At 36.4% G+C, this 16,191-nt stretch overlaps 1 protein-coding gene across 2 annotated transcripts in view; it reads left to right on the plus strand.

The window, feature by feature from the left end:
- Window positions 1–14,528, plus strand: part of SMURF2 (SMAD specific E3 ubiquitin protein ligase 2) — a 95,787-nt gene extending 81,259 nt beyond the window's left edge. For both annotated transcript variants that reach the window (XM_011368514.1, XM_023535651.1), the window contains 9 exons: window positions 384–579; window positions 1,638–1,741; window positions 4,083–4,197; window positions 5,922–6,100; window positions 6,404–6,541; window positions 7,262–7,382; window positions 9,367–9,568; window positions 10,826–10,901; window positions 11,220–14,528. In XM_011368514.1, coding sequence (XP_011366816.1) covers window positions 384–579; window positions 1,638–1,741; window positions 4,083–4,197; window positions 5,922–6,100; window positions 6,404–6,541; window positions 7,262–7,382; window positions 9,367–9,568; window positions 10,826–10,901; window positions 11,220–11,319 — 1,231 coding nt within the window. In that variant the 3' untranslated portion in view covers window positions 11,320–14,528. The remainder of the gene's footprint in view (window positions 1–383; window positions 580–1,637; window positions 1,742–4,082; window positions 4,198–5,921; window positions 6,101–6,403; window positions 6,542–7,261; window positions 7,383–9,366; window positions 9,569–10,825; window positions 10,902–11,219) is intronic.
- Window positions 14,529–16,191: the final 1,663 nt, after the last annotated feature.

Raw genomic sequence — 16,191 nt, forward strand, 5'->3', positions numbered from 1 at the left:
CTTGCCAAGCTGCCAGTTCAAACTGTCTCTTTGAGAGAGACGGACTTTAGATAACAGGCACAGGGCTTGGCATAGGCCTGAATTTTAAAATGGGTGATAAACTATGCAGAAAAAAATGGAAACAGTATTTGAGAAATTTTCTTCTCAGCAGCTGTACAAAGCTTTATGGATAAAACTCTTTTCCAATTTCATAAATTCATATAGATTTTGAGAAATAAACTTTATTTCTAAATAGGTAGTTTATTGTCAAAATGATAAGCCAAGAATATAATAAGGCCTGGAAATTAATAGCTAGACTTGTTTTATAGTATGATGCTATTTTAAATGTATAATTGCAGTCTTTTTAATTTAAATACTTTAATAATATTTTTGTTTATTTCTAGTCGGCAGAACCAATTGAAAGACCAACAGCAACAGCAAGTGGTATCGTTATGCCCTGATGACACAGAGTGTCTGACAGTCCCACGGTACAAGCGAGACCTGGTTCAGAAACTGAAAATTTTGCGGCAAGAACTTTCCCAGCAACAGCCTCAGGCTGGCCATTGCCGCATTGAGGTTTCCAGGGAAGAGATTTTTGAGGTAAACCTACAGGTGTTATTTTGAAATAGAGAAAAGTTAAATTTTGGTGTTTTACTCTGCAGGAATACTTTTTGGGACTCATACCTCTTTAGAATGGGAGAGTTCTCATTTCTTTTTTAATTGGGGAGAATAAAGGCAATATTATCAGGGAGATTTAACGTATAAGATAAACATTAAAATGGGATGAAGAGCGTGAGGTATTTCAGTTGGTTCAGCTTGGTGTCTGTGTTGCACATGCTTACTTGTTAATGAGTTGTAAAAGACCACAAGTATTGTCCATCTCTTAATTTCCACTTCTTCCAGAAGGTAAGGGACGCTTCAATCCAAAAATCGTTTTGTTTAATTACTAGAAGACTCCTTCCTGAATTTATTTAAAAATCTTTCTTTCTAGTATTTTCTTTTATCTTTGGATTTTATAACCCTAATATCAACTTCAAAGTTCTTACATAATTAGTGGCAGAGTTTTGAGGCAAGGGTTTTCCTCTCATTAGAGGAATCCTGGGCAAGAGATGTTGGGGGCTTGATAATCCTTTTCCCAAAGGACGAACCTTTTTTCTTTCAGAACAGTTCTGACCTTGTTTGTAGTCAGTCATTTGTATTTTAAAATGATATAACATTGTCAGTTTAATGAAGACTACACTAATGATTACTTATGTTCTTTTGGAACTTTTCTTTTTCTTACCTTTATTTTCTACTGGTGCCTGTGACCTAGAATTAGGTCAAGCAACTTAAAAAAGTTTGGTACCTCTATCAAATTCTGTTTTTAACGTGAGTGGAATTATTGCTATGGTTCATAGAACTTAAATATGGAGTTTTGCATTTAGTAGGTTTTTAATATAACATTTATCAAATGAATTGGTTTTAGGAGTAGCAAGCTATATTCATTTTGATTTTAGGAGTTCCAGGAGGTTTTAAACAGAGTTTATCTACTGATTTGATTGTTGAATGAATTTCACTATATTTAAATAAATGTACGTTTTGTAGGTGGGATGGGAGGGAGAGTTTAAATAATAGGTTAAAAGCACCTAGTAATTATAGTATGTTAAAAAACTTTTCAGGAATCATATCGACAGGTCATGAAAATGAGACCAAAAGATCTCTGGAAGCGACTAATGATAAAATTTCGTGGAGAAGAAGGTCTTGACTATGGAGGCGTTGCCAGGTAAAGACTTGTTCGTTAGGAAACGACATATGGATTCTTATATTTATAAATTTAAGATATTTTCTGTGGTGTAATCTTCTCATTGATATTTATTTTCTTGTATAATATCGCCTGATGTTTACAATAAGAAGCTGTCCTAACAGATACAGTCACAATGAGGTTGGGCTAGTACTGCTGCGGAAGAGTATCTGAGGACTCCCCAGGGGATCATATAGCTTAGGGAGACTTCCTCTGAAAACTGCTGCAGCCCTGCAGGGACTCTTGGTCGCACCTGCAGGCCTTGTGTTTTTTTATCTTTCTCTTTCAGTACATGTTATTCCGGACTCTGCTATACATTGTCAGGAACAATCTTGAGACTTTAATGATGTATATTCTAAACTGAAAGTTGTTAACCTTTGCTTCCATTGCTGTGCTTTTTAACCTTGTTAATAAGGAGTGTATGTGTGTATATATCCTAAATAGTCCTTATGTTATATTCACACATAAAATTTGTTTCCAGGTGTGAAAATTCACTTTCTATAAATGTAGCAGAAACATTATAGCTCTGTAGTGAAACATTCTAAGGACCATCATGATAATTCCACTTCCTCTAACCTGAATCCAGCCTTAATGAAATTGTATACTCATACAATTTATAATTGTTTCTTAGCATTACTTGTTTTCACCTGTAGACTTAATTTTCATTTTGTGATTTTTTTACTTACAAATGGATAGTTTCTTTAGTTTGGGGTTTTAGAATTGATCACTTGTGTACTATACTTAGGATTCGATGGTTTCTGTAGAATTTTTATAATTTATTCATAACTAGATTTTGAATCCTTGTTGGGAAAACTGATGGAATCTAAATGCTATAATTATGTGTATAGGCCAAATAAGTAATGAGTTTTTTATTTCTTTCTTAACCTTACTGCTCCTAGGATTTGGGCAGACTAAGTGGGATGTGGCAGTGAACTGCTTTTTCTGATCTTTATTCCATAGTAGAACCCAAAAGTACTTAGATTCTGCTTTGATGTGTGTTCTAAATACTTAGTGAAAGAAAAAAATTTGGATTTTCTTTAAAAAAAACACATATATGCATAAAAAGCATACAAGACATGTCAGGTGAGTATTATGTGTATTGGAAAAATTACTTAATGTGGAGACCTCACTTATTTTTAATCTTTGGAGTTTTAATCTTTGAAGTTTTTCAAGTATTACATAAATGGTAGTGATTTGAATTAGACTATACCACATTATAGAGCTTTGAAACATTTTCCTTTAACTATTTTAATAGTATTTCATTGCATTTCCTAAAAATATATTATCCAGTGTGTTTAATTCATTTCCTAAAAATATATTATCCAGTTTATTTAATCTATAACATGTATAAATACTGTTCCTAGCTGAGGAATGACAAGAAAGTAGACTAGAACTACGTCTCATTAAGTCCTGGACTAGTGATTATATTTCACTTTTGTCAAGATGAATAACAAGTTATCTTTTATCCTTTGAAAAGTATAAAGGATTTAATAAAGTTTAAGGCGATGGTACTACTTATTATGAAGTTTTAAAAATATTACCAGGTGCTGTAGGCATAAAAAATAAAAAATAAGGAATTGTAAGCTGACAAGATCCTTGCAATCTGTGAGGTCAACCAAGGGTTGCCTTGCCTAAAAAAAAAAATTAAAATTTAAATAAGTAAATAAATAAATAAAAATGTTGATGTACACTCGAAACCAAGAAGTGGTTGGAACATACCCCAGATACACCAAATCATGGTATATTTGGTATATATGGTATATTTTAGGGTTTACACCAAGATGATGATGAAATGGATAATGACATTTCCTTACTAAAACAATACCAGCAACAAAACACACCTTGTCCAAAAGTGAGAGTAAATTAATATTGTTATATGTATCTATATTAACTACCGTAAATCTGCTGTGATACGAGTGAACCAGGATAATATAGATCACATGGATGTTTTGAAATAAAACCACATTCTTTCATTCTTTTTATCTTTATCATGGATCACAATTTATTTAGTGATTAAAAACAGACCACTGGGCTGCAGCATCTAATTAGTAGTTGGTACTTCTGGGTAATAACTTTATACACTCTCTGGTGCTAATATGTCATAAAATTGCCCAAAATGAGCAAGAAGAGACTGCGTAATAACAAAATAAGAATTTTCATTTGTTTTTGGGGCATGGTAGATTTTTCCAGTGTGATCTTATGTAACCAGTTAGCGCTTTATTTTCTTTTATTTAAAAAATTCTTTGCTAAAATGATTAATAGCATATCTTAAAATATGCGTATTCATTAACAAACAATTCCTTTGTCATACCTTCTTTTCTAGGGAGTGGTTATATCTCTTGTCACATGAAATGTTGAATCCATACTATGGCCTCTTCCAGTATTCAAGAGATGATATCTATACACTGCAGATCAATCCTGATTCTGCAGTTAACCCGGTATGATTGGTGGTTATAATGACGTGTATTAACTTGTGACCTACAATACTTTTCATCTTTAAATGTCAGTGTAGTTTATGATTTAGGATTATTGTGCTTGTTCTAGTCACATCCTTGGACTTAGCAATTCCTCTTTTAGAAAGTTTTCTTAAGTAAACAATTATGGATGTGTTCAACAGTTTGGGCACAAAGATGTTTACTGTGTTATTGTTTATAGTAGCCTCAGTTTGAAACAGCATTGTCTATTAGGAAGAGGATTGATTAAAGTATGACATGAAGCAGAATGACATTAATGGTTAAGAACATAGATTCTGGAATTAGAAAGACATGAGATCATATCTGGGTCCCACTACTTCATAGCTTTGGGACCTTGGACAAATTCATTAACTTAAGCATCAATTTTATCATTGCTAATAATAAAATAAATATAGTTTATATCTCAAAATGGTTGTGACAATTCAGTCGGACCGTGCACATCAAGTATTTAGGACAGTGCTATATTTTATTATATATTATTAAGCACTCAACAAAAATTAGCTGTTACTAATTTGTTTTTATATTATTTCTATTATCCTTCCATACAAGGACATATTATATAGCTACTAAAATGACATTGTGAGATAATAGTTATTGCATGTCAAGATGGTGTTTGTGATATATTAAGTGAAAAGAAGATTACAAAATAGTATAAAATTTTGGCATGTATATATATATATATATATGCATTGAAAGGACCTGCACTATAATATGTTAGTTATCTCTGGGTATTAGATTATAGGTGATTTTTTTTGCATGTCTGTATTTTTTAAATATTTTGTAGTTAACATGTATTACTTTTTAAAGATACAAAAACTTTTTAAGATAAAAAGGGAGGATTAAAGATTATTTATGAAATAGAAAAGTAAAAGAAGTTTAAAATACAGATATCCAACTAACAAAACAATTTATCATGAAAGACCACATATATCCAAACATGGTAGGAATGTCAGATTCATCGCAGGGAAGATTTTATAAAGGGAAGATTTTTAGGCGATGGTTCTGTTTGGGTACCATGGGCTTCATCATCTCATTTTACTCCGCACAGAGATCCTTTTTAGGTACTATTATTACCCTCATTTTTCCAGATGTGGAAAATTAGACCTATGGGGGAAAATTAGTCCCATAGGTAATTTGCCCAAGTATGCATAGCTAGTAACTGGCAGAATCAGGACTGAAGTCCAAGTTAGATAGGAAATCTGTGCCTTTAAACATATGATGTTTTGAAGTTCAGTTTCTGGCTAGGTCAAGGAAATAGGGAGGTTTAGCATTGAAAGCTGCTTTCCATGACAGAGCCAGGATTGTAAAGGGCTCAGCAGGATGAGAGAGGAGAGGTGGAGAACAGGAAGGATCCATTAGTGGTTTGGTGAAGCTGCAGGGGGACTGTCCTCTGGACTTAATTTCTAAAGATATATTTTACAAACTGACTCAACCCTTTGAGGGAGACATTGACTCTGATTTGATATTTTATAGCAACGTACAGAAACTTGAGCATTCCTAATAGAAACTTTCCCTAATGATTACTGAGCTTTGATATGATAGCCTATTCCATCTAAATAGTTGCAGATTAGAGTATCACTTGATACTTATTACAAAAAGATGAATGTTGCTTAAATATTTAATTTTTATCAAAAATTCCCTGGATAGTATCTAACTCGAGTATTTACATGAAGTCTTTTCAATTTCAGGAACACTTATCATATTTCCACTTTGTTGGACGAATAATGGGAATGGCTGTGTTTCATGGACATTATATTGATGGTGGTTTCACATTGCCTTTTTATAAACAGTTGCTGGGGAAGTCAATTACTTTGGATGACATGGAGTTAGTTGATCCAGATCTTCATAACAGTTTAGTGTGGATACTGTACGTATTGAGTCTTGTATGTTTATTATAGTTAGAATCTGAGCTTTTAAAAAAGATACTGTTTCAAAATGGATGTACTTCTTTAAAATTTTAAAAATGCAGAGAAAATATTTAGTGATTATAGGACCATCTAAGACTTTTTCTTTCTACTGTTTTCCTGTATATTTCAAATTTCTAAAAGTTAGTGAATGTTATTACTTTAAAAGCTACTTTAGTTTTATCTGTCTCACCAATTTAATACATCTGTAAGATCTGCGTTTTAGATTTTCCTGTTAAGTATCCTGCCCTCTCTTTCCTTTCTAGTGAGAATGATATTACAGGTGTTTTGGACCATACATTCTGTGTCGAACATAATGCTTATGGGGAAATTATTCAGCATGAACTTAAACCAAATGGCAAGAGTATCCCTGTTACCGAAGAAAATAAAAAGGAATATGTCAGGTAAACACTTCCATGCTCTCAATCCTGAGAATTGTTCCGATGTTCTAGAAGCGCAGTATGGAAAAACACTTAAGAATTTAGGTGGTGTTACTTATTGCTATAAAATAGGCTTCTGCAGAATTTAGTGACTTAAAAACAACCTCCATTTATTATTTCTCACAATTCTGTGGGTCAGGCATTTGGACAGAGAACAGCAGGGACGGCACACCGCTCCTCTGTGTGGCGTCAGCTGGGACTGTGTAGCTAGCCGTGGTGGCTTTGCTGCACGTGCCCACACGGTGTCCTGGTATCTGCGCCTTTGTACAGGCCCTCCTCCAAACAGAACCTGGGTTGGCATGTGACGCGCTTTAACCAAAAGAATACAACAGAAGTGACATCGGTCATTTCCAGGCTTAGGCCTTGAAAAGATCTGACAGTGTCTGCTCTTGTGCTCTGGGAAACTGGCCACCCCATCAGAAGTCTGGTTGTCTTGCTAGGGGGAGAGAGGCCATGGGGAAGGTGAGATGCTCTGATCACCTGGGGATAACCCAGAAACCCAGCCAACAGTGACAACTGGGCGCCAGACTGTGTCCCAGTGGCTGTTCGAGCCAGCCCCCAGGCTTCTGAGCTGTTTTGCTAGATGCTTGTAAAGTACATTGTCACCAAAGAAGAAGTTCATAATAATCACCAAATCCGAACACATCTGATCACGTGAAACCCCTCCCTGCCTGATGTTTCCAGGCTGTATGTGAACTGGAGGTTTCTACGCGGTATTGAAGCGCAGTTCCTGGCTCTGCAGAAGGGATTCAACGAAGTGATTCCGCAGCATCTCCTGAAGACGTTTGATGAGAAGGAGTTAGAGGTCAGTGTACCAATGTCCCGACGTCACCTAATGTAACAGGGAAAGGTTAGGAATTTTCTGTTACTCAGTTTTAGAGGAAAGTTGTATTTCTGGTGCTTTTAGAGGAAAGTTGTATTTCTGGTATTTTGTGGTGCAATACTGTGAGAATTCTTATTCACAGGAGACGTCGTTCCTACTTTGGAATTTCTGCATTTTACTTCTCACAGAGATCCTTTTGTGGTGCTGTCATTACCTATAGGAACAATCTCTCATATTGTGAACATTTTATTTTTCCCTGTATCCTTTCTTATTTTCAACATATTTCATGTCTTACGTGTACCTTCTTCCAGTATTGTTTTCTATTCTGTAATTAAGTGGTTATTGATTTAGTTAAATACGTTTTGATTCCTTGCTCTCCACCACATTGAAATTTATTTGGAATAAAAGCCTAGACTCAATCAATTTACACTTTGAATGAAAGCATTTGGTAGAACATAGAGGAAATAATTAAAATACTTAGGATAAACTATATCTAAACATACTTCGTCTCTTTGGAAACATTCATTATTAACAGTAGCTGTAATAAACAGTAAAGTTGTTTTGTTTTTTTTTAAATTTTCTTTTAAAACTGGTCCTTAAAGCACCTTAGTTCTGGTTTTATAATTAAGACCTTTAACAAATACATCTGAATTTCCACCAAGCTACTTTGCAAAACAAAGGTTTTATTCTACCAGAGGTCCTGAGTTTAACTAGTAGCTAGGGAGAGCATAAATATTTGATGTTTACATAATTTTATTTATTTCAGTGTCCTTTCTAACAAAGTCTGTTAACAGACCTGTTAGCAAACCGTCTAAAAGGATTGGTTTGACTCAGTGCCATCCCTGTTCCTTTTGTGGCTGAACTATTCCGTAGTGACCTGGTCTGAAGGAAGTAGTCACGAGGACAAGAACATAGCGGGAAAGGCAGTAAAGTTGAAATGTAATGCATTTTCATCTGTTCATACATAAATGAGGAATTTGGCCTTATAATTACCACTCCTCTGAAGAAAAGAATTTAGGAATTATCTTTTGTGTTATAAATACTTCTCTAATCCGATTTGGATAACCACTTCCCTCTTCAGTGTGGCTGCCATTCAGTAATCTTTTCAGAATGCTATAGAAGCTTCATTGGAGATTTTATTCAATATAGTCGGGGTTTATTACATAGTTTCTAGTGCTGATGAAATTAAACTTTTTATTAAAAAGTATGTAATTTTAGTGTTATACTGGGCTGCTAGAATTATAAAACGTAGTATTTGCAAGTTATGTTTTACACTCAGATTAGTATTAGTATCGAGGTGATTTTGATACAGTTCGTGTGTACTGACCCTGCATCAGGATACAAGGCAGACCTCTGTATCGGTGTGTGCATGTATTTCGTATTTTGATAAGATTTTAAGTTGATCAAACAGATTATATCACTTATCCAACGTGTTTCTCGAGTCCTGTACACCACCGGTTGCTTTCACAGGATGTAGTGAAATAGATGTTACTGCTGTGTTACAGCAGAGGGACGCGCTAGCCGAGGAAGGTGAATCCCAGAATCCCAAAGCTAGTAAGTGTTGAAACCAGAATAATACGGTGTAGGGCTTCAGGAAGGCATATAAATATATTTACTCTTTGAGTCTAGTTTCTATTTATTTAAAAAAAGTATGATTTTATGAAATTATAGAACTTTCATCTTGTGTCCCTCATAGTGGTGGTTCTCACACTCTGAGTAGGGAACCTGAAAATGAGCTTTTTAAAATACAGCTTCTTACTGTCACCCCAGACGCACAGGATTAAAATCTCTGCGCATAGGACCCAGTGTGTACGTTTTTGAAAAGCTTTTAAGACGATTCTGATGTGTACTCTTGATTAGGAACCATCATACGAGAGCCAGCACTGCAAATCTAAGTTGTATTTCAAGGAACTTTTGGCTTAACTTGGGTTTCCACGGGCTCATAGTTTGTGCAATATTTTAACAGCTCATTATTTGTGGACTTGGAAAGATAGATGTTAACGACTGGAAGGTGAACACCCGGTTAAAACACTGTACACCAGACAGCAATGTTGTCAAGTGGTTCTGGAAAGCTGTGGAGTTTTTTGATGAGGAGCGCCGAGCACGGTTGCTTCAGTTTGTGACCGGCTCGTCTAGAGTGCCTCTGCAGGGCTTCAAAGCTTTACAAGGTAAGAAAGCCAGAGGGACAGACCATGTGGCATCAGGTGATTGGGGGAGGGGGTCAGTACCCGATTTATATGGTTTACAAACCACGTGCTTATAAAGAGATTCTCTTTTCACCCTTTTCTTATCTGTAATGCTCACAGTCTTGCACCCTTCTTCTTCCTTTCCTTTGGCCCCGCCAAGAGCCTTTTCTGCTGGGGTTCTCTGTGATTGTAGTGAGTGCTGCACGTTAGAGACCGTATGTGGTGATGCTCTGCCTTTCCTCTTCTGGTCGCCTTGCTTCTAAATTCTGCCGCACATTCCTGTGCGGGGCTCTGTCTGCCTCCACCTTCACGCCTCACCCTGGCAAAGCCTTTACCCCCTTGGGATGTCTCACCCCTCTACTTCTTTATCCTCTTAAAGAAAGAGGCAGCATGAGTCGTGGAAGCCATTTGTTTGGTCAGAGCATGGTAATTATTGCATGGCATCAGACTTTTTATTTACAACCCTGTTCCATTTTAAAGAATTATTATCTGCGGACTAGCTGTTTAATGTTTGGACGAGTTGGTAATATGCTAATGAACGTGTTGCTCCACTGGGTGGCAGTTGCTTCCTTTCCCTGTGAAGCTCTTTATTTTTAAAGCTGCCGCTGCTGGTGGTGACTGCGGGTATGCAAAGCAAGACTGGTACATAATCCAACAGTGTGGCTCACTGCACATATGTCGCAAGTCCACGGGGAAAGCACACTTTGAGTTGTGCTCATATTCCCAGCCTGGGAAATTCATCATTATCAGATTACCCAGGTGCAGAAAGCGTTTTGTATGTTTGTATGGGCTGTCTTATATTAACTGAGATTTACTCTGTGGACTGCTGATCTTTTGCTCTCAGCCAAGTTTGAGGCATGAAACCTTAATTTACATTTAGGAAGTCATCTTTTTGAATGTGCGTAGGTATATAATCTTGGATTTATCCACTTACTTTTCTCATAATTTTTGGACACTGATTTTCTGTAGAAGATGGAATTTAGGAAAGTGTTTGAATCCTGAACTTTTTCTCAAATGGAAATGCTAGCACGTTTAAAGAATTCATCCCTCTCCAAGGTCAGTTCCAGCTATCAAACCCAGATTCTTTTCTGGGGAAAAGAATTTTGGGGGCAGCTCATGTGAAGTCGTCATATTTCTCTATCGCTAGACCCTGTGGTTTATGTACCAGTTATATTCTGAGGTTCGGGAGACTGATGCAGATACCTGCCGTGATCCGACCCACATTTGCTTCTTTTGCAGGTGCTGCAGGCCCACGACTCTTTACCATCCACCAGATTGATGCCTGCACTAACAACCTGCCAAAAGCCCACACGTGGTAAGTTATTTTTGTAGCTTTTTTCTGTCTTATTCCATTTGCATAGGTATTAGTTTCAAACAGGTGACACTTCATTTATTGTTATTGCTACTACATGGACCTTTAAAAGGAATGATAAGCAACTCTTTAAATGACTTAAGATTATTCCAAAATTGGTAGGAAAACCTGAAAGTGGTAATCTCTACTTTAGAGAAATATAACCTCTTTCTTTTAATTGTCTGCGTAACACGAAGTGATGTGGCTGTATCAATATAGACTTGCCAGGCTGGTTTATTTATTTCAGATGAACTGTGTAAAATCTGATTTGCTTATTTACAGCTTCAATCGAATAGACATTCCGCCCTATGAAAGCTATGAAAAGTTATATGAAAAGCTGCTAACAGCCATTGAAGAAACATGTGGATTTGCTGTGGAATGACAGACTTCAAGGATTTACCCAGGACTCTGTTTATACCCGGGACGGCCTCCTTTCAGCAGAGTTTCAAAGAATGCTGAAATACAGGAAAATGCCCCCCCTTTAAAAAAATTTTAGGACACTGTGAGGGGAAAGGACAATTTTGAAATTCCTTTTCAAGGAAAATAAGAGGTCTTTATGCTTTGCCATGAGGCCACATTCAGCTGCTATTTAAAATTAATATCTTGAACCTAAAGAATGCTGACTTTTCCTACATTTCCAGAGTTAGGCAGTATTCTACACTTAAAGACTACTATTTTTATAAAAGGTAATCTGTTCAAATCGCTTCACAGATTTCAAGTCTCTCAAACATCAAGACAACTTCAGCAGTCGGTACAAGTCACATTTCATTTTGATTGAATACATGATTTTGAACAGCTCCTGTACTTGCTCTTTGTAAAAAAAAAATAAAATAAAATTATTTTGAATTATTCTACCTTTCTAAACAATTGGCTAAAAGAATCATTATCTTTAAAAAATTTACATATTACATTTTTCTATAGCAAAGCATTATATTTTAAAAGCATTATACGTTTCAACCTTGCCTAACTGAGTCTTTTTTATATTTTTCAAGCACAAATTTCCTGGAATACAGCTATATTATTTTGGTTGTCAAATTCCTAATGCAACTATTTAGTCTAAACTTAGTAGCTTATTTGCTACAATAAGATTCAGGGGCTCCCTGTTTTTAAAAGACTTAAAAAAAAAATCCTAATTTTTTATCTTGAATTAGTATGACCAGGATTTTGGATTTAGTTTTCATCTTAAATGGGAATCTTGCATTTTTATAGCTTCTCAGTTCATGTGGATGGGATGGGATTTTTGTTCTTTTGCTGGGTCAGCTTATCTTTAATATATATACTCTTTCTGTAAACCAAAGTCTCCAATAACAAGTACATCTAACTTATATTCTCATTACAGTGTAAGTTTCTAACAGGCAGATCATCCTGAATCTTTGTTTAGATGCTCAGGATATTTTAATCAGCCAAAACTATAAAAAAGGAAAAAATTTGCTCTGAAGATTATTTAGTAAACTTAGTAAACCCTGCTTTTGCGTAACAAAATGAAGTGAGGGTGGTGGGGCAGGGGAGGTGATTACTAAAGAAATAGTGAATTTAACTCTATGGTATAAATTACTTTAAAACTGAAGAGTGCATTTTGAAAGTAAGGAAATCTCAGTTCTCTTGGTGTTGGAGATCAGCATCTGATTCTGAAATATCCAGATTTAGCTTTTAATGTGTGTGGCATGTTGCATGATCCATTAGACAACCAAACTTCTGGAGTGAGGGATTGGAAAAATCAAATCATGGGAAGATTTTTAAATTTAGCCTTCAGACATCTGTTCTATTCTTTCTTTTTACACTGATGTGAAATCAAGAATAGCAAATTTTGATGATATAGGCTTGTTTAAATTTTGCAGTGTAATTATGAAGCGAATAGAGCCTTTGTGTTCTTTCATATGACGGACTGGTTTTTCAGTCTGTTCTTGGAGCCTAGGGGTTCCTCAGAGGTGCCTCAGAAGTAGTGTTTTGACAGGAAGGACGCGAGAGGGAGAGGAAGGGCCTGGTTGGTATTTCAGCAGGCTCCTGTAACTCCCCGCCCCCACCCTCCCACCCAGAGCAGCTCCAGTTTTTCTCCTTTATAGGTTAGAATTCCAAGAAAGCTATCAGGGGCGGGGCAGGGGATAAAAGAAGTGGAAATTTTGCTGCTTTCAAGTTGAGAACTACTTACGTAGTTTCTAAGTATTTAAATTCACTTCATTCAGCCAAATTTGACTGCTACATGCAAGCTAGTCGTAACTGTGCAGTAGTAACACGCTTCTGCTGACCCTTTTCTTCCCAAACTCTTCGTGTTTTCTTACTGCATTCTTAGTACCGAAGGACATCTTGAAATGTACAGAAAAGGTTTGTATACTATTTGATTATCAGGAGTTTTCAGCTTTCACAATAGTCCCTTACCTGTTGCAGGTCCATCTCTCTTTTATATTAAAGCACTAGTACAGTGTAATTGTGCCTACTCTTACAATCTTTCAGTAAAAAGTAAGTACATGAATTCTTTAGAGAAATTGTAACTGATGGATGCGGTAATAATGAAATGCTACTACCATACTGTACAATATCAGGCAGGCAAATACCATTGCTTTTTGAGTGCCTTTTTAACTATAATAATGACTTACTAGAGCTTTAAAAGAAACAAATTACCCTAATAGTCTGTAGTATCACCAACATAATTTATAAAAACATGATTTAGATTTCATTTTCAAAAGTATGTTACCTGATTACTTCCAAATAGGTGCTAAGCAAATAAAATCCCCCAATGTGTCGTTGGACCTTGGACTTGCACCTCATGTTTAATGTGAATATTTATTTCCACCACGTCCCTCTTAACTGGGTTTCTTTAATCCTTCCTCAAGTTGTGTTATTTCAGATATGTGATGTCACGTTTCCATACATTGCCTTTCCATCATGAATGCTTAATTATGAACAGTGGTTACTTTGTAGAGCTCATATGCAGTACAGAGATGAGTTTTATTTCAAAGGTCTTATTTCTTGGTGTAAAGAGTTTTTAAATAGTGCTGTGTATAGTGTACATTTTGTTTTGCACATAGTTTGTTGCCCTGAATGGGTTTTATTTTCACCAAGTCATTTCCCCCCTTGTATTTACAGCCCAGAGCACGAGTTCCTTTCTTTTAAATACAATGTAACTTGCTTTATTTTACAACACTAAGTCTGCTTCGAACTTATGGTGCATTGAACTGATCGCATTGATGGGAGTTAGAGACTGTTCCGGCCACCTTTATAGTTTGATAGAGCAGCTCCTTCTGCTTCTGTTTTTAAGCTGCAGCACCCATTCAGTGGGCGCCGTTTGTGGTATTTAACGTTCTTATGTTAGGATGATGATTGTACCAAATGCTGAGTTGTTTTGTTTCTAGATGTATAGTTCACTCAATGTAATATTCTTCCTTCTCTCAAACTGACTTTAAAAACAAAGTTTTATCATTTTCATTGTATTTGTATTTATTACAGAGTGTTTTAGCTTTGATATTCTTTGTATTTTCACTCAGTTGTTACATGAGCTTTATCAATAACATCTGTATAAATGGTTTTTAAAAATTAACTATGTATGTGCCCATGCGAAGTCGAGCAATAAAATGAATGCTGTTTGCACTGTCACAGCATCAAAGTTTTTAAAGAATATTGAGTTTATCATGAATCATTTTGAAAAACTTCGATTGGTTCTGTGAAGGGTGACAGCATGAGAACCAAAAGATGAGAAGTTTAAGAAGATTCCCATACCTGTCTTAGTTGATGCCTTCGTCACTTTGGGGAGCTAGAGCTTCAGAGGGCTCAGGATCCCCTTCTGTCTCCAGGTGGAGCAGGGAAGGTGCCATATGGCATTTCTCCTGCCGTAGCAAACTGATGAGTTAGCAGTGGCGGTTGGGGGGCCATGTGGCAGAGGATTTGAGGCTGCTACAGGCTTACTGGGGAGGAATATCCCAGTCCCGCAGCAGTGTCTGTCAGGGCTCTGGAGGGCGGAGCTGCAGTATGGCCTTCATTCGCTCTCATTTTGGGGTGAGCAGTAAAATCCTCAAAATGAAAAGGAGAAATCAGTTACATTTTTCTAAGAAGCCATGACTTTAAGGGTCACGATTCACACCTCTCTAACTGGTAATGGATGGAAGTCCAGCTAAATACATGGGTGGAAAAAGGAATGGCTACGTCGTGTTTTCATCCAGAATATCACCTGCGTTAAGTCTCCTTAGCGTAGGCCACACTGAATGACTGACTGGGAAATGCAGGGTAAGTAGTGGCCGTGTATTAAAGTTCAAAGGGCGGGCATGGTATCCACTTTTTATCTTTTCGAAATTTATTTATTCTGCTTTGCCTCAGATTGCCACATTTACTAGTTATTATCTAAAATTTGTAAAGTTTTAGTACATTAAAGATTCTAGTATTTTTATAATCTGTAAATCACCCAAAAGTTTGATTTAATATGTGATGTTTTTCTGCTATATTTAGGCCTAGAAGGTTTGTCCCTTCATCATAATGAAGGTTAACCTTGGCATCCACTGCATTTATTTGTACTATGTATCCTAAATGCTTATATAGTAGGATATACACAATAGAACAAGAGCCTCGTAACAGGAGAGAGGTAATTATACAGAAAAAGGGTTACATTCCTACATTAACATTCTTAGCTAACTAGACAAACTGGATTGTAAAGTTATGTTTTATTAAACGGTATTTGCCCTAAATGTGACTCGTTCTTTGTTCATTAATAAATATCTACTGTGCTCTTTCTATGTGTCAGGTTCTGTACTAGTTTTGGATGGTTATTAGAAGCTGAAGTTCAAACTTAATTACTCAAAACTGTGTGTACAGCAAAGAAGTCTGTCGTAATGGGAGCACAGGATTAAATACCGTACTTCAGTAAGGCCGCGGATCCCAGACTTGGTTTTTAAAACAAATGATTTTGTTCCCCCATCCCCTTCCCTCATGACACTTCAGATCCTAGAGACACTGGTCTCTAGGACAGGTAGCTCCTTCCTTGTACTCATGTTCATTGTACAACAGGCTGCATTTCCAAGGTCATGTGTCAGTTTTGCTGATTAGCATACCTTTTGTGGATATTTGGGCTGGGATTTATCGAGCTTATCAATTAGTCTCTAATATGAGCTGTAAACCCCACTTCTGTCTCCCCTATAGTGTTTCATAAATGAAAGAAGTGAAGAGGCAACCGTAGCAGCTTGTGGGGTGGGCAGGGGACCCTTCTAAGATGTTTTTCCCACCCACTTAAGTGTTCATGAAATCATCTCACTTTCAGCCCAGGAATTGG

This window comes from Pteropus vampyrus, unplaced genomic scaffold (assembly GCF_000151845.1).
Source record: "Pteropus vampyrus isolate Shadow unplaced genomic scaffold, Pvam_2.0 Scaffold143, whole genome shotgun sequence".
NCBI lineage: Eukaryota > Metazoa > Chordata > Mammalia > Chiroptera > Pteropodidae > Pteropus > Pteropus vampyrus.